General features: G+C 59.7%; 1 protein-coding gene across 1 annotated transcript in view; it reads left to right on the top strand.

Moving 5' to 3' along the window:
* The window catches only part of COL2A1 (collagen type II alpha 1 chain), a 31637-nt gene that overhangs the window by 10352 nt on the left and 3718 nt on the right, over positions 1-17567 (top strand). Inside the window, 28 exon segments of the mRNA XM_062015318.1 lie at positions 629-682; positions 1179-1286; positions 1406-1459; positions 1564-1662; positions 3648-3701; positions 3805-3903; positions 3990-4043; positions 4195-4248; positions 4439-4492; positions 5928-5981; positions 6098-6142; positions 7790-7888; positions 7978-8085; positions 9184-9237; positions 9696-9749; positions 9835-9888; positions 9963-10016; positions 10098-10205; positions 10299-10352; positions 10441-10494; positions 11789-11950; positions 12049-12156; positions 13901-14008; positions 14785-14838; positions 14922-15029; positions 16882-16935; positions 17044-17151; positions 17254-17307. Coding sequence (XP_061871302.1) covers positions 629-682; positions 1179-1286; positions 1406-1459; positions 1564-1662; positions 3648-3701; positions 3805-3903; positions 3990-4043; positions 4195-4248; positions 4439-4492; positions 5928-5981; positions 6098-6142; positions 7790-7888; positions 7978-8085; positions 9184-9237; positions 9696-9749; positions 9835-9888; positions 9963-10016; positions 10098-10205; positions 10299-10352; positions 10441-10494; positions 11789-11950; positions 12049-12156; positions 13901-14008; positions 14785-14838; positions 14922-15029; positions 16882-16935; positions 17044-17151; positions 17254-17307 — 2124 coding nt within the window.

Below are 17567 nucleotides of genomic sequence, written 5' to 3'. Positions count from 1 at the left end.
CTGAAGATGAGCCAGGGATGGAGATGGGCTGGGGCCAGGGATGAGGACGGGAGGGGAAGGAGGATGGGAGGAAGGTGAGGCTGAGGCTGAGGATGAAGATGAGGCTGAGACTGAGGCTGAGGATGAGAATGAAGATGAGGCTGAGGATGAGGATGAGGCTGAGGATGAAGATGAAGCTGAAGATGAGCCAGGGATGGAGATGGGCTGGGGCCAGGGATGAGGATGGGAGGGGAAGGAGGATGGGAGGAAGGTGAGGCTGAGACTGAGGCTGAGGCTGAGGCTGAGGCTGAGGCTGAAGATGAGGATGAAGATGAGGCTGAGGATGAGGATGAGGCTGAGGCTGAGGCTGAGGATGAGGATGAAGATGAAGATGAGGCTGAAGATGAGGCTGAAGATGAGGCTGAAGATGAGCCAGGGATGGAGATGAGCTGGGGCCAGGGATGAGGATGGGAGGGGAAGGAGGATGGGAGGAAGGTGAGGCTGAGACTGAGGCTGAGGCTGAGGCTGAGGCTGAAGATGAGGATGAAGATGAGGCTGAGCTGGGTCTGCGACAGCGCTGGGACCCACAGGGCGGGGGCTGGGAACAACCCCCCGCAGCCCCAGCCCGCAGCGACCTCTCCCTGCGCAGGGCGAACCCGGCATCGCCGGCTTCAAAGGCGAACAAGGACCGAAGGGCGAGACGGTGAGCGCGGGGAGCGGTGCGGGGGGGTGGGGACAGTGCCACGGGGGGTGTGTGTGTCCCCCACGGACCCCTCCCTCACCCACGGCGTGTTTTTGGGGGGGTCCATCCCTCCCCCCCCCCACACCCCGCTGGGAGCATGAAGGGGCTTTTTCTTCAGCATCCAACGAACCTTTTCCCTTACCGAGGCCCCTCGAGGGGCTGCAGCGGCCCGTGTGTGTGTCCCCCCCGCCCCCCGCCCCCCACTTCACGCGGGGGGAACAATGGTCGCTGTGTCCGTGCCTCGGGGGGGGGACACAAACCCCCCTTCGCTTCATTAACCAGCCTCAATGCGGCGGCTCCGCGGCGCCGGCGGGACAGGGGCTGGGGGATGGATGTGGGAGGGGGGTGGGGAGGGGGATGAGGGGAGGGGAGGGGGGGAAAAGGGAGGGGAGGGTTTCCCCTCCCCCCTCCAGCATATCGGAGACTCCTTGTGACCTCTTTTCCTCCTCTTCCTCAGGGACCCGCAGGACCCCAAGGTGCCCCCGGGCCGGCTGGGGAGGAAGGCAAAAGAGGAGCCCGAGGGGAACCGGGAGCTGCTGGTCCTGTGGGACCACCTGGAGAGAGGGTGTGTGATCCCCCCCCTTTCCCCTCCCCCTCCCCCTTTCCCCTCCCCCCCTCCCCCAAAAACCCTTCCCCTGCCCTTCCCCCTCCCCTTGACTTCATCCTCCTCCTCCTCCTCCATAGGGTGCTCCTGGCAACCGAGGCTTCCCCGGGCAGGATGGACTGGCTGGACCGAAGGTGGGTTACTGGGGTGATGGGAAGGGGGGGGTTGGAGGGGGAATATGGGGGGGATGCACCCCTAAACTCACTCTCCATCACCCCTCCCTCCCTCCCCACCCCAGGGTGCTCCAGGGGAGCGTGGCCCCGCTGGACTGGCCGGTCCCAAAGGAGCCACCGGAGACCCGGGACGTCCTGGAGAGCCCGGGCTGCCAGGAGCCAGGGTAAGGGATGGGGGGGGTACTGGGAGGCTACTGGGAGCCAGGGTAAGGGCTGGGGGGGTACTGGGAGGCTACTGGGAGCCAGGGTAAGGGCTGGGAGGGGTACCGGGGGGCTACTGGGAGCTGGGAGGGGGGTGACTGGGGGGCTACTGGGAGGCAGGGTGAGGGCTGGGGGGTGGTACCAGGGGGCTACTGGGAGCTGGGAGGGGGTGACTGGGGGCTACTGGGAGGCAGGGTAAGGGCTGGGGGGGCTACCAGGGAGCTGCCGATAGCTGAGGGGGGCGACTGGGAAGCGACTGGGGGCTACTGGGAGGCAGGGTGAGGGCTGAGGGGGGACTGGGGGGGTACTGGGAGGCAGGGTGAGGGCTAGGGGGTGGTACCGGGGGGCTACTGGGAGCTGGGAGGGGGTGACTGGAGGCTACTGGGAGGCAGGGTAAGGGCTGAGGGGGTGACTGGGAGGCTACTGGGAGGCAGGGTAAGGGCTAGGGGGGCTACTGGGGAGCTGCCAATAGCTGGGGGGGTGACTGGGAAGTGACTGGGGGCTACTGGGAGGCAGGGTAGGGGGTGGGGGGGGACTGGGGGGCTACTGGGAGGCAGGGTAAGGGCTATGGGGGGTACTGGGAAGCTGCCAATAGCTGGGGGGGGGCAACTGGGAAGCGACTGGGAGCTACTGGGAGGCAGGGTAAGGGCTGGGGGGGTCAATAAGATGCTTTTGGGGTCAATGAGGTGCTTTTGGGGTTGATAAGGTGCCTTTTGGGTCAATAAGGTGCTCTGGTAGTGAAGATACTCTTTGGCATTAGTTCAGATGCTCTTCCTCAATTCTGATGTTCTCTGGGCTTAGTTAAGATCCTCTTTGCTAATGAAGATGCTCTTTGGGGTTAATGAAGATGCATTTGGGGTTAAAGATGCTTTTTGGGGGTCAGCAAGGACTCTCCTTGGGGTTAAAGATGCTCTTTGGGGTTAGTTAAGACCCTCTCTGGTCATTAAGATGCTCTTTGGGGTTAGCAAAGATGCAACTTGGGGTTTAAGATGCTCTTTGGGGTTAGTTCAGGTGTCCTTCACTAATCAAGGTGCTCTTTGGGGTTAATGAAGATGCTCTTGAGGTTAATGAAGATGCTCTCGGGGTTAAAATGCTCCTTGGGGTTATCCAACATGCTCTTTGGGGTTAATGAAGATGCTCTTGGGCTTAAGATGCTCCTTGGGCTTAGCAAAGGTTCTCCTGGGGGTTAAGATGCTCTTTGGGGTTAGTTAAGATCCTCTTTGGGGTTAATGAAGATGCTCTTGGGTTTAAGATGCTCTTTGGGGTTAGCAAAGGCTCTCCTGGGGGTTAAAGATGCTCTTTGGGGTTAGTTAAGATCCTCTTTGCTAATGAAGATGCATTTGGGGTTAATAAAGGTGCTCTTTGGGGTTAATGAAGATGCTCTTGGGCTTAATGAAGATGCTCTTGGGTTTAAGATGCTCCTTGGGCTTAGCAAAGGCTCTCCTTAGGGTTAAGATGCTCTCTGGGGTTAGTTAAGATGCTCTTTGGGCTTAATGAAGATGCTCTTTGGGCTTAATGAAGATGCTCTTTGGGTTAATGAAGATGCTCTTTGGGTTAATGAAGATGCTCTTTGGGTTAATGAAGATGCTCTTGGGCTTAATGAAGATGCTCTTGGGTTTAAGATGCTCTTTGGGGTTAGCAAAGGCTCTCCTGGGGGTTAAAGATGCTCTTTGGGGTTAGTTAAGATCCTCTTTGCTAATGAAGATGCATTTGGGGTTAATAAAGGTGCTCTTTGGGCTTAATGAAGATGCTCTTGGGTTTAAGATGCTCCTTGGGCTTAGCAAAGGCTCTCCTGGGGGTTAAATGCAATTTGAGGTGTGTGAAGATGCTCTTTGGTGGCTGGGCAAGCCCAGAGCACTGACCTTTAGCCAAGCAGGATGAGGTTGCCCAGTGTCCCCCAACACTGGGGCCAGTGGCTGCAGCCCCCCAACCCTTCCCCTCTGCCCAGGGTCTCACCGGCCGCCCCGGCGACGCGGGTCCTCAAGGCAAAGTCGGCCCAACTGTGAGTGACAGCACAGAGAAGGGGGCTGGGGAGGGGTTTGGTGTGAGGGGGAGAGGATACAGAGCCCCCCACCCCCCTCTCACTGCCATCCCCCTCCCCTCAGGGTGCTCCTGGAGAGGATGGTCGCCCCGGTCCCCCAGGTCCTCAGGGTGCTCGTGGTCAGCCCGGGGTGATGGGTTTCCCTGGTCCCAAAGGTGCAAATGTGAGTATTGAGGCATTTCTACCCAAAAAGTAGAGGCAGAGCTGGTGGTGGAGCCTGTCCCTGTCACCTCCTCTGTCCCTCTGCAGGGTGAGCCTGGAAAAGCTGGTGAGAAAGGACTCCCTGGGGCTCCAGGGCTGCGGGTGAGTTGGTTGCCCTCCTCCTTTGGGGTTGTTCTGACATCAGAGACCTTCCCCCAAAGCCTCTTTCATCCCTGAGTGGGGAAACTGAGGCACAGGGGGAGGTGTTGTGCCATTGAGCCCAGAGCTCAGCAGTGGCTTTACTCCTCTCTAGGGTCTTCCTGGCAAAGATGGTGAGACAGGAGCTGCTGGACCCCCAGGACCTGCTGTGAGTTCACCCAGCACTAAAAGCCCCTTGGAGCTGGGGGGTGGGGTGGGAGGGGGTTGGAGCCCCCCCCCCAATCTGTGCAAAGGACCCATGGTGGGGCAGGGGGTTGGATTTGGGGTTTCCCTCATGATTCCAGCTCTGCCCCAGCCCCAAGAGGTTCTGGGGTCCTTCACCACCCTCCTTCCCACAGGGTCCTGCAGGTGAGAGAGGAGAACAAGGAGCCCCTGGACCCTCTGGCTTCCAGGTGAGATCATTTGGGGGCACCCAAGATCATTTGGGGGCAGTTGGGATAAGTTTGGGGTGCATTTGGGATCGAGGGGCACTTGGGATCATTCAGGATCATTTGAGGGGCACTTGGGATCATTGGGGGCAGTTGGGATCATTTTGGGGGCCGTTTGGGATTGTCTGGGGGCATCTGGGATCGTTTGGGGGGCAGTTGGGATCATTTGGGGGGGCATTTGGGATTGTCTGGGGGCATTTGGGATTGTTTGAGGGCAGTTGGGATCATTTGGGGGACACTTGGGATCATTTGGGGGGCATTTGGGATCATTTGGGGGGCAATTGAGATCATTTGGGGGCACCTGGGATCAGTTGGGGGGCACCTGGGATGATTTGGGGAGCAGTTGGGATCATTTGGGGATGGTTGGGGTCATTTAGGGGACACTTGGGATCATTTGGGGGGCAGCTGGGATCAGTTGGGGGCACCTGGGATCAGTTTGGCTCAGTTGGGATGATTTGGGGGGCAGCTGGGATCGTTTGGGGAGCAGTTGAGATCATTTGGGGAGCAGCTGGGATCAGTTGGGGGTCAGTTGGGATCAGTTGGGGGTGGTTGGAATCATTTGGGGAGCAGTTGGGATCATTTGGGGTCAGTTGGGATCAGTTGGGGGTGGTTGGAATCATTTGGGGAGCAGTTAGGATCATTTGGGGTCAGTTGGGATCAGTTGAGGGTGGTTGGGATCAGTTGGGGAGCAGTTGGGATCATTTGGGGTCAGTTGGGATCAGTTGAGGGTGGTTGGGATCAGTTGGGGAGCAGTTGAGATCATTTGGGGAGTAGCTGGGATCATTTAGGGGTCAGTTGGGATCAGTTGGGGTCACTTGGGATCATTTGAGGGGCACCTGGGATCATTTGGGGTCAGTTGAGATCAGTTGGGGGGTCAGCTGGGATCATTTGGGGGGCACCTGGGATCAGTTGGGGTCACTTGGGATCAGTTGGGGTCACTTGGGATCATTTGAGGGGCACCTGGGATCATTTGGGGTCAGTTGAGATCAGTTGGGGGGTCAGCTGGGATCATTTGGGGGGCACCTGGGATCAGTTGGGGTCACTTGGGATCAGTTGGGGTCACTTGGGATCATTTGAGGGGCACCTGGGATCATTTGGGGGTCAGTTGAGATAATTTGGGGTCAGCTGGGATCATTTGGGGGTCAGTTGAGATCATTTGGGGTCAGCTGGGATCATCTGGGGGGCACCTGGGATCATTTGGGGTCACCTGGGATCATCTGGGGGACGCCAGCTCTCATCCCCCCTTGGTTTGGGGTCTCACCCCACGCCAGGGGCCGAGCAGCTGAGGCTGCCCCAGGTGAGGATGTTGGGGGGAAGGGGGTGGCTTTGGGGCTGGGCTGGGCTTGGGCTGAGGCTCGAGGCTCATCCCTGGGGCTGTTGCTGCTGCTTCCCCTGCCAGGGGCTGCCTGGACCCCCAGGGCCCCCCGGAGAGAGCGGCAAACCCGGAGACCAGGTGAGAGCCCGGCTCTGCCCCCTGCCCCTGGAGCTCCCCAGCACCAAAGGGGGTGTCAGGACCCCCAGGGCTCACCCCCAGGGCTCACCCCCAACCCTTTCACCCCCCTCACACAGGGTGTTCCTGGAGAAGCTGGTGCCCCCGGGCTTGTGGGTCCTAGAGTGAGTATGAGCGTTGGGAGCCTCTGCCAACAGCTTCCAGGGGGCTCAGGGCAGGGGAAGGGCAGAGCTTGGCCTGTCCCGTCCCCTCCCAGTCCATCCCAGTCCCTTTGGGGGTGAGGGCATGGATACTGTACCCTCTATCCCTGTCCACATCCCCTCCCAGTCTATCCCAGTCCCTTTGGAGGCCATGGGCATGGATGCTCTGCCCTCTATCCCTGCCCCAATCCCAATCATTTGGGAGCCATGGGGAAGGATGCTCTGCCCTTTATCCCTGCCCACGTCCCCTCCCAGTCCATCCCAGTCCCTTTGGGGGCCATGGGGAAGGATACTCTGCCCTCTATCCCTGTCCCATCCCCTCCAAGTCCCTTTGAGGGCTGTGGGGAAGGATGCTCTGCCCTCTATCCCTACCCACATCCCCTCCCAGTCATTTGGGGGCCATGGGTAAGGATGCTCTGCCCTCTATCCCTGTCCCATCCCCTCCCAGTCCCTTTGAGGGCTGTGGGGAAGGATGCTCTGCCCTCTATCCCTGCCCCAATCCCCTCCCAGTCCATCCCAGTGCCTTTGGAAGTCATGGGCATGGATGCTCTGCCCTCTATCCCTGCACACATCCCCTCCCAGTCCATCCCAGTCCCTTTGGGAGCCATGGGGAAGGATGCTCTGCCCTCTATCCCTGTGCACATCCCTTCCCAGTCCATCCCAGTGCCTTTGGAAGCCATGGGCATGGATGCTCTGCCCTCTATCCCTGCACACATCCCCTCCCAGTCCATCCCAGTCATTTGGGGGCCATGGGGAAGGATGCTCTGCCCTCTATCCCTGTCCACATCCCCTCCCAGTCCATCCCAGTCTTTTGGAGGCCATGGGGAAGGATGCTCTGCCCTCTATCCCTGTGCACATCCCTTCCCAGTCCATCCCAGTGCCTTTGGGAGCCATGGGGAAGGATGCTCTGCCCTCTATCCCTGTGCACATCCCTTCCCAGTCCATCCCAGTGCCTTTGGAAGCCATGGGCATGGATGCTCTGCCCTCTATCCCTGCACACATCCCCTCCCAGTCCATCCCAGTCATTTGGGGGCCATGGGGAAGGATGCTCTGCCCTCTATCCCTGTCCCATCCCCTCCCAATCCCTTTGGAGGCCGTGGGCATGGATGCTCTGCCCTCTATCCCTACCCACACCCCATCCCAGTCCCTTTGGAAGCCATGGGGAAGGATGCTCTGCCCTCTATCCCTACCCACATCCCCTCCCAGTCCATCCCAGTGCCTTTGGAAGCCATGGGCATGGATGCTCTGCCCTCTATCCCTACCCACACCCCATCCCAGTCCCTTTGGGAGCCACGGGGAAGGATGCTCTGCCCTCTATCCCTGTCCACATCCCCTCCCAGTCCATCCCAGTCCCTTTGGGGGCCATGGGCATGGATGCTCTGCCCTTTATCCCTGTCCCATCCCCTCCCAATCCCTTTGGAGGCCGTGGGCATGGATGCTCTGCCCTCTATCCCTGCCCCAATCCCCTCCCAGTCCATCCCAGTCATTTGGGGGCCATGGGGTTGGATGCTCTTCCCTCTATCCCTACCCACATCCCCAGCAAGGCCACTGGGCCCCTCCCCATGGCCTCTGGGCTCATGCCAGCCCTCTGTGTGTCCTTCCCCTGCGCAGGGTGAACGCGGCTTCCCCGGCGAGCGCGGCGCTCCCGGCGCTCAGGGGCTGCAAGGACCCCGCGGGCTCCCTGGCACCCCGGGCACCGACGGACCCAAGGTGGGGGAGCAAGGAGGGACGTGGCTCAGGGGGAGCTGGGAGCTGGGCTTGAAGGGGTTTGGCACCCCAATAACCTTGTTCTGCTTTAGGGTGCAACCGGCCCAGTGGGTCCCAACGGTGCCCAGGGACCCCCAGGGCTGCAGGGGATGCCAGGGGAGAGAGGAGCAGCTGGAATCGCCGGCCCCAAGGGAGACAGGGTGAGTGTGGTTGGGCTCTGAGCACCAGCCCTGCTCAGAACAAGCCCAGCACCAGCACAGGATGGGGGTGAGCTGCTGGGGAGGGCCCTGGCAGTGCTGGGGGGCAGCAAAGGGAACGTGGGGCAGCACCGTGGGCTGGTGGGCAAGGAGCCAATGGCAGCCTGGGGGGCATGAAGAGAGTGTGGGCAGCAGGGCCAGGGAGGTTGTGCTGCCCCTCTGCTCTGCCAGAGCTGGGGAGGCCTCAGCTGGAGTCCTGGGGCCAGGGCTGGGCTCCCCAGCTGCAGAGAGACAGGGAAGTGCTGCAGAGAGGCCAGGGCAGGGCCAGCAAGATGCTGAGGGATGGAACATGTGTGTGAGGAGGAAAGGCTGCAGCCCTGGGGCTGTTCAGCCTGGGGAACAGAAGCCTGAGCTCAGGGGCACCTCAGCAACACTTTTAAGTATCTCTCCAGCTCCAGAGGGACAGGGAACTGCTGCAGAGGCCAGTGCAGGGACACCAAGATGATCAGGGCACTGGAGCATCTTCCTTCTGAGGAAAGGCTGCAGCCCTGGGGCTGTTCAGCCTGGGAAACAGAAGCCTGAGCTCAGGGGCACCTTGTTAATACTTAAGAAGTACCAGGCTGCCCAGGGAGGGAGTGGAGGCTCCTTCCTTGGAGCTCTTCAAGACCCACCTGGACACGTTCCTGTGTGACCTGACCTAGGTGGGAGCTGCTTCTGCAGGGGGTTGGGCTGGATGAGCTCTAAAGCTCCCTCCCAACCCCACCATGCTGTGAGTCTGATAAAGGGTGTCAGGAGACTGAGGTGACATTTCCTTGCTGGGGTGGCCAGTGGCAGGACAAGGGGTGATGGGCACAGGCTGGGACACAGCAAGTGCCCCTGGCCCAGGAGGAGCAAGTCCTTTGGTGCTGAGCTGAGGGAGCCCTGGCCCAGGCTGCCCAGGGAGGGTGTGGAGGCTCCTTCTCAGGAGGTTCCCAACCCCCCCTGGACACGTTCCTGTGCCCCCTGAGCCAGGGGAAGCTGCTGGAGCAGGGGCTGGGGCAGCTCTGCAGGTCTCTTTCCATCCCCAGCACATCTCACCCCCAACTCTGTCTCATCCCACAGGGAGATGTTGGAGAGAAAGGTCCTGAGGGAGCCCCTGGGAAGGACGGTGCCCGTGTAAGTGTGATGGTGCAGGGTGGGTGAGGGATGCCCACTGGGGGGTGCTCACTGAGGGTGCTCACTGAAGGATACCCACTGGGGGATGCCCACTGGGGGATGCCCACTGAGGGCTGCTCACTGGGAGGTGCTCACTGGGGATGCCCACTGGGGGATGCCCACTGAGGGCTACCCACTGAAGGATGCTCACTGAGAGGTGCCCATTGAGGGATGCTCACTGAGGGGTGCCCACTGAGGGGTGCTCACTGGGGGATGCTCACTGAGGGGTGCTCACTGGGGGATGCCCACTGAGGATGCCCACTGGTGGATGCTCACTGAGGATGCCCACTGGGGGATGCTCACTGAGGGATGCCCACTGAGGGCTGCTCACTGAGGATGCCCACTGAGGGGTGCCCACTGAGGGGTACCCACTGAGTGCTGCCCATCCTGTCTCATCCTCACCCATTTCTCCTCCACAGGGTCTCACAGGTCCCATTGGCCCCCCTGGCCCTGCTGGCCCCAACGGTGAGAAGGTGAGACCTCCCCCCTCACCCCCTCATCTGCTCCCCACTCACACCCCCCTACACCCCCACCCACCCTCCTCCTTTCCTTCTGCAGGGTGAATCCGGCCCTCCTGGCCCCTCCGGAGCCGCCGGTGCCCGCGGTGCCCCGGTAAGTGCCCCCCACAGCCCCCCCCAGCTGCTGCTGCTGCCTCCCCCTGCCCTCTAACCCCGTGTCCCTCTCAGGGTGAGCGTGGTGAGCCCGGTGCTCCTGGTCCTGCTGGATTTGCTGGTCCCCCGGTGAGTTTGTGGCCCCCTTGCCCATCCCAGCACAGCCCTGGGCTCAGCACGAGCCCCACGCCCTGACCCCTTTCCCTGCAGGGTGCTGACGGGCAGCCAGGTGCCAAAGGTGAACAAGGAGAGCCTGGGCAGAAGGGTGATGCTGGTGCTCCTGGTCCCCAAGGTCCTTCTGGTGCTCCTGGCCCACAGGTGAGGACCCCCCACTCCCACCCCCCTACCAAGGCTCCCCTGGCCATGGCAAGTCTGGGGCGTTTCTAACCCGCTTCTCCTCCTCTCCCCCAGGGTCCAACTGGTGTGACTGGTCCCAAAGGAGCCCGAGGTGCTCAGGGCCCCCCTGTGAGTAGGGTGCTGGGTGGCTTGCAGGGGTGGAGGGGGCTGGGGGGGGGTTGGGGCAGAGCCTGAGCTCTGCTTCTTCCTTCCCCAGGGAGCCACCGGATTCCCCGGCGCCGCCGGCCGCGTGGGACCACCCGGACCCAATGTGAGCTGGGAGGGATGGGTGGCTTGGGATGGTTTGGGGGGCAGTTGGGATGGTTTGGGGGGCAGCTGAGATCATTTGGGGGGCAATTGGGATCATTGAGGGGCAGCTGGGATGGTTTAGAGACACATAAGATCGTTTGAGGGCACCCGGGAGCGTCTGGGGTCATTTGGGGGCAGTTGGGATCATTTGAGGGCACCCAGAATCATTTTGGGGGGCTTTGGGATCATTTGGGGGGCCTTTGGGATCATTTGGGGGCACTTGGGATCATTTGGGGGGCCTTTGGGATCGTTTGGGGGCAGTTGGGGTCATTTGAGGGGCATTTGGGGTCATTTGGGGGCAGTTGGGATCACTTGAGTGCACCCAGGATCATTTGGAGGGGGCAATTGGGATTGTTTGGGGGCAGTTGAAATCATTTGAGGGGCATTTTGGCATCATTTGGGGCAGCTGGGATCACTTTGAGGCCAGTTGGGATCACTTGAGGGCATTTGGGATCATTTTGGGGGGCATTTGGGATCATTGGGGGGCTTTTGAGATTGTTTGGGGGACATCTGGGATCATTTGGGGGCAGTTGGGATCATTTCAAGGCACCCAGGATCATTTTGGGGGGCATTTGGGATCGTTTGGGGGAACTTGGGATCATTTTGGGGGGCATTTGGGATCGTTTAGGGGCAATGAGTTCATTTTGGGGACCTTTGGGATCATTTTGGGGCACTTGGGATCATTTGGTGGCAGTTGGGATCATTTTGGGGGGCATTTGGGATCATTTGGGGGCAGTTGGGATCATTTGGGGGGGCACTAGGGATCATTTGGGGGCACTTGGGATCATTTTGGGGGCCTTTGGGATCGTTTGGTGGCACTTGGGATAATTTTGGGGCACTAGGGATCATCTGGGGGGCATTTGGGATCATCTGGGGGGAATTTGGGATCATTTTGGGGCACTAGGGATCATTTGGGGGCAACTGAGTTCATTTTGGGGGGCATTTGGGATCGTTTGGGGCACTAGGGATCATTTGGGGGCAATTGAGTTCCATTTTGGGGGGCAGTTGGGATCATTTTGGGTCACTTGGGATCATTTGGTGGCACTTGGGATCATTCTGCAGGGCACTTGGGATTGCCTGGAGGCACTTGACATCATTTTGGGCCACTTGGCATCGTTTTGGGCCACTTGGCATCGTTTTGGGCCATTTGGCATCATTCTGGGGCCACGTGGCATCCCCTCACCCCCCATTTAGGGGATGCCCCATGGAACCCCGAGCTTCCTCCATCACACCAACCCCATCATCCCCTTTCACAGGGTAACCCAGGCCCTGCTGGGCCCCCTGGCTCTGCTGGCAAAGAGGGTCCCAAAGGTGCCCGTGGGGACGTGGGTCCCACAGGCCGTGCCGGTGACCCCGGGCTGCAGGGCCCAGCGGGACCCCCGGGCGAGAAAGGGGAACCGGGCGAGGACGGCCCCGCGGTAGGTGCTGTGGGGAGGGGGGGAAAACCTTCACCCCTGGGCTCATCTGGTGCTTTGCCATCAGATCTGAGCCCCCTCCTCTCTCTCCCTCCCTGCAGGGTCCTGATGGCCCCCCTGGACCGCAGGGTCTGGCCGGACAACGTGGCATCGTCGGTCTCCCCGGGCAGCGCGGCGAGAGAGGCTTCCCGGGGCTGCCGGGGCCATCCGTGAGTGCCTCAGCCCCTTCCAGCCCCTGGGAGCTCAGTGGGGGCAGCACCATCCCCTGAGAGATGCTGGAGTCTCCCCTTTGTCCCCTCACACTGCCCAGCCCAGCACTGACCCCTCAGCACCTCACCCCACGGCTTTGGGGTCCCTCCAGGGCTGGGCACTGCCCCAGCTCCCTGGGCAGCCTGGCACAGGGCTGACACCCCTCTCAGGGCAACAGTTCTGCCTCAGCTCCAGCCTCAACCTCCCCTGGGGCAGCTCCAGCCCCTTTCCTCTTGTGTTGTCCCCCCAGAGCAGAGACTGACCCCCAGCTCCTCCTGGCAGGGAGTTCACCACCTAAACTCCAACTTTTCCCCTTAGAAGTTCACCAAAACCCCACTTTTTCCCTCAAAAGCCCACCTTTCCCCTCCAATCTCTACCACAACCCCACATCTCCTGTCAGAAGTCAAACAAAACCCACCTTTTCCCTCAAAACTTCACCAAACCCCAACTTTTTCCCTCAGAAGGTCACTAAAACCTCACATTTTCCCTCAAAACTCTCCCAAAACCCCACTTTCTGCCTCAAAACTCAACTTTTTCCCTCAGAAGCTCACCAAAACACCCTTTTTCCCCTCAAAACTGCCCCAAAACTCACTTTTTCCCCTCAGAAGTTCACTCAAAATACACTTTTTCCTTCAAAACCCCCCAAACTCCCACTTTTCCCCCCAAAACTCTCCCAAAACCCCACTTTCTCCCTCAAAACTCAACTTTTTCCCTCAGAAGTTCACCAAAACCCCACTTTTTCCCCTCAAAAGCCCACCTTTCCCCTCCAATCTCTACCACAACCCCACATCTCCTGTCAGAAGTCAAACAAAACCCACCTTTTCCCTCAAAACTTCACCAAACCCCAACTTTTTCCCCTCAGAAGTTCACTAAAACCCCCTTTTTACCCTCAAAACTGCCCCAAACCTCACTTTTTCCCCTCAAAATTCTACTAAAACTCACCTTTCCCCTCAGAAGTCCACTTAAAACCCCACTTTCTTCCTCAAAACTCAACTTTTTCCCTCAGAAGTTCACTAAAACACCCTTTTCCCCTCCAAACTCCACCCCAACCCCACTTTCTCCCTCAGCCTCCTCTCCAGGCCGCCACCTCTTCCCTCAGAAGTTCACTAAAACCTCACATTTTCCCTCAAAACTCTCCCAAAACCCCACTTTCTCCCTCAAAACTCAACTTTTTCCCTCAGAAGTCCACCAAAGCCCCACTTTTTCCCTTTAAAACCACCAAATCTCCACCTTTTCCCTCAGAACTCCACCAAACCCTCACTTTCTCCCTCAAAACCCCACCAAAACTCCATTTTCCCCTCAAAACTCCCTCAACCCCCCCTTTTCTCTTGCAGCTCCACCACAAACCCCACATCTTCCCTCAGAACCCCACTGAACCCCTTTTCCCTCACAAGCCCCCCAAATCTCTGCCTTTTCCCTCTAAACTCCACTTTGTTCTCCCTCAAAACCTCATCAACCCCCCACTTTTCCCCTCAGAATCAGAAGCATTTGGGTTGTCAAAGCCCTTTGAAGCTGCTGCAGTCCCAACTCTCCCCTCAGCCAGCCCAGCACTGACCCACAGCCCTCACCCCATGGTTTTGGGGTCCCTCCATGGCTGGGGGCTCCCCCAGCTCCCTGGGCAGCCTGGCACAGGGCTGACACCCCTCTCAGGGATGTTTGGAGCTGACCATGACTTGTGTCATCTTTTCTTCTCCCTCCTTTCAGGGTGAACCTGGCAAACAAGGAGCTCCTGGCTCTGCTGGTGACCGAGGTCCCCCCGGCCCTGTGGGTCCCCCTGGTCTGACAGGTCCTGCTGGTGAACCTGGCCGTGAGGTGGGCAGCACCCAGGGGTGTGGGCAGGGAGGGGGTGAAGCAGGGTGGTGCTTTTATCCATGTTGGGTTCAGGATCAGCTCAGTGAACCCCCAAAACCTCGATGGTATCACCAGACACAGCTTGGGCTGTGACTCAGCCCTTGGTCATGACTCAACCCTTGGTCATGACTCAGCCCTTGGGCCATGACTCAATCTTTGGTCATGACTCAACCTTTGGTCATGACTCAACCCTTGGGCCATGACTCAACCCTTGGTCATCACTCAGCCCTTGGTCATGACTCAACCCTTGGGCCATAACTCAGCCCTTGGTCATCACTCAGCCCTTGGTCATGACTCAACCCTTGGGCCATAACTCAGCCCTTGGGCCATGACTCAACCTTTGGTCATGACTCAACCCTTGGGCCACGACTCAACTCTTGGGCCACGACTCAACTCTTGGGCCACGACTCAACTCTTGGGCCACGACTCAACCTTTGGCCACGACTCAACCCTTGGCCATGACTCAACCCTTGGGCATGACTCAACTCTTGGGCATGACTCAACCCTTGAGCCACGACTCAACCCTTGGTCATGACTCAACCCTTGGTCATGACTCAACCCTTGGCCACGACTCAACCCTTGGTCATGACTCAACCCTTGAGCCACGACTCAACCTTTGGGCCATAACTCAGCTCCCAAGGCCTTTGTAGGGGTGGTTTTGGCTTTCCAAGGGGAGTTTCCCCCTGTCCTGCTTCATGCCCAAGGTCAGGATTTGATCCCTCCCCTGTTTCTCTCAGGGTAACCCCGGCTCCGATGGGCCCCCAGGCAGAGACGGCGCAGCCGGCGTCAAGGTGAGTCCAGGCACCTTCCCCACCACCCCCAGCCCGTGTGCCCACGGTGCCACAGCTCTGACCAGCCCCTTCCCTTGGCACAGGGTGATCGTGGTGAGACTGGGCCTGTGGGTGCTCCCGGTGCTCCCGGTGCCCCCGGTGCCCCCGGCCCCGTCGGTCCCACCGGCAAACAAGGAGACAGAGGCGAGACGGTGAGTGTTGGCACGGCAGGGAGGGAAATGGCTCGCTGGGGGTTGAGGCTGTTGGGGTTGAGGTGGTTACAGGAGGCAGGAGGTTGTTGGGGGTGAGGTTGTTGGGGCTGAGAGTGTTGGGGGTTGAGGTCATTAGGGTTGAGTATTGGGGTTCAAGTGGTTAGAAGGGGCAGGACTTGGGGTTGAGGTGGTTGGAGGAGATAGGAGGTTGTTGGGGTTTAGAGTGTTGGGTTTGAGGTGGTTGGGGTTGAAGTTGAGTGTTGTGGTTGAAGTCATTAGAAGAGGCAGGAGCTAGCTGGAGTTGAGATGGTTGGAGGAACCAGGAGGTTGTTGGGTTGAGGTGGTTGGAGGAGACAGGAGGTTGTTGGGGTTTAGAGTGTTGGGGTTGAGGTCATTGGGGTTGAGATTGAGTGTTGGGGTTGAAGTGGTTGGAAGGGGCAGGAGTTAGTTGAGGTTGAGCTGGCTGGAGGAGCCAGGAGGTTGTTGGGGTTGAGGTGGTTACAGGAGGCAGGAGGTTGTTGGGGTTTAGAGTGTTGGGGTTGAGGTCATTAGGGTTGAGTATTGGGGTTGAAGTGGTTAGAAGGGGCAGGACTTAGTTGGGGTTGAGCTGTTTGGAGGAGACAGGAGGTTGTTGGGGTTTAGAGTATTGGGGTTGAGGTCATTGGGGTTGAGTGTTGGGGTTGAAGTGGTTGGAAGGGGCAGGAGTTAGTTGGGGTTGAGCTGGTTGGAGGAGCCAGGAGGTTGTTGGACTTGAGGTTGTTGGGGTTCAGGTCATTGAGGTTGAGAGTGTTGGGGTTGAGGTTGAGTGTTGGGGTTGAAGTGGTTAGAAGAGGCAGGAGCTAGTTGGAGTTGAGATGTTTGGAGGAGCCAGGAGGTTGTTGGGGTTGAGCTGGTTGGGGTTGAGGTTGAGTGTTGGGGTTGAAATGGTTGGAGAGGGCAGGAGTTAATTGGGGTTGAGCTGGTTGGAGGAGCCAGGAGGTTGTTGGGGTTGTTGGGCTTGAGCTCATTGGGGATGGGGTCACTGGGGCTGAGCTCATTTGGGTTGGGGTCATTAGAGGAGGCAGGAACCACCCTGAGCACAGCAATGCCCCTGCCTGGGGGCAGTCAGGTGGGTGCCCTCGCTCTGAGCAGCTCTGAGCCTCCTCCTGAGCACTCCCAAGCACCAAGAAGCCGTTTTGGGCTCTGCCCAGCCCTGGCACTGCCCAGGGGGAGCTCAGGCAGGACAGAACCTGCCCTGGGGCAGCTCAGGCTGGACAGACCTGACCAGGGGGAGCTCAGGCAGAATAGATTTGACCAGGGGAGCTCAGGCAGGATAGAACCTGCCCAGAGCAGCTCAGGAAGGACAGACCTGACCAGGGGGAGCTCAGGCAGGACAGACCTGACCAGGGGGAACTCAACCAGGACAGAACCTGCCCAGGGGGAGCTCAGGCAGGACAGACCTGACCAGGGGGAGCTCAGGCAGGACAGATTTGACCAGGGGGAGCTCAGGCAGGACAGAACCTGCCCAGGGGGAGCTCAGGCAGGACAGATTTGACCAGGGGGAGCTCAGGCAGGATAGAACCTGCCCAGGGGAGCTCAGGCAGGACAGAATCTGCCCAGGGGAGCTCAGGCAGGACAGAATCTGCCCAGGGGGAGCTCAGGCAGGACAGATTTGACCAGAGGGAGCTCATCCAGGACAGACCTGCCACAGTGCCCCTGTGCGAGGGTCAGTGCTCAGCGCTGATGTGGGTTCAAAGCCTCTGCTCATTGCCCGAGTGGAGCTGGTCCAGAGACCCCCAAAATCACAGGGGGACCCTCCCCCAGCATCCCCCTGCTCTTGGCTCCTTCTGACTCCCCTCTTTTCTCTCCCCAGGGTGCACAAGGTCCCATGGGTCCCTCTGGTCCCGCCGGTGCCCGAGGAATGCCGGTGAGCGATGCCAGAGCCCTTGGGGCGTCCTGCTGGGGATGTCCTGGGGCTCAGTGGGGTGAGGGTCTGCCACCCTGAACCCAACACATCCCCTTTCTTCCCTTCCAGGGTCCCCAAGGGCCTCGTGGTGACAAGGGTGAGACAGGAGAGGCGGGAGAACGAGGGCTGAAGGGCCACCGCGGCTTCACCGGGCTCCAGGGTCTGCCTGGACCCCCTGTAAGTGGGAACTGGCACAGCTGAGGGGAGAGTGGCTCCTCCAGAGCCCTGAACATCCCCCAGCACGGAGCTGGAACATCCCTCCCTCACTTTCCTCCTCAGGGTCCTTCTGGAGACCAAGGTGCTGCTGGTCCTGCGGGTCCCTCTGGCCCCAGGGTAAGTCCTGCCTGGGGTGTGTGGGGAGAAACCTCTGTCCCTGTGTCCCCTGGGCCACCAACAGCAAGAGCTCACATGGAATCAGTTGTTAAGCCCCTGAAGCTGCTGCAGTCCCAGCCCTGCCCTCACCCTGCCCAGCACTGACACACAGCCCTCACCCCACGGCTTTGGGGTCCCTCCAGGGCTGGGCACTGCCCCAGCTCCCTGGGCAGCCTGGCACAGGGCTGACACCCCTCTCAGGGAAACAGTTCTGCCTCAGC

This window comes from Colius striatus, chromosome 26 (genome assembly GCF_028858725.1).
Source record: "Colius striatus isolate bColStr4 chromosome 26, bColStr4.1.hap1, whole genome shotgun sequence".
In the NCBI taxonomy this organism is placed as follows: domain Eukaryota; kingdom Metazoa; phylum Chordata; class Aves; order Coliiformes; family Coliidae; genus Colius; species Colius striatus.
The sequence above is the reverse complement of the archived record's forward strand: the minus strand, read 5'-3'. Positions and strand labels throughout refer to the sequence as shown.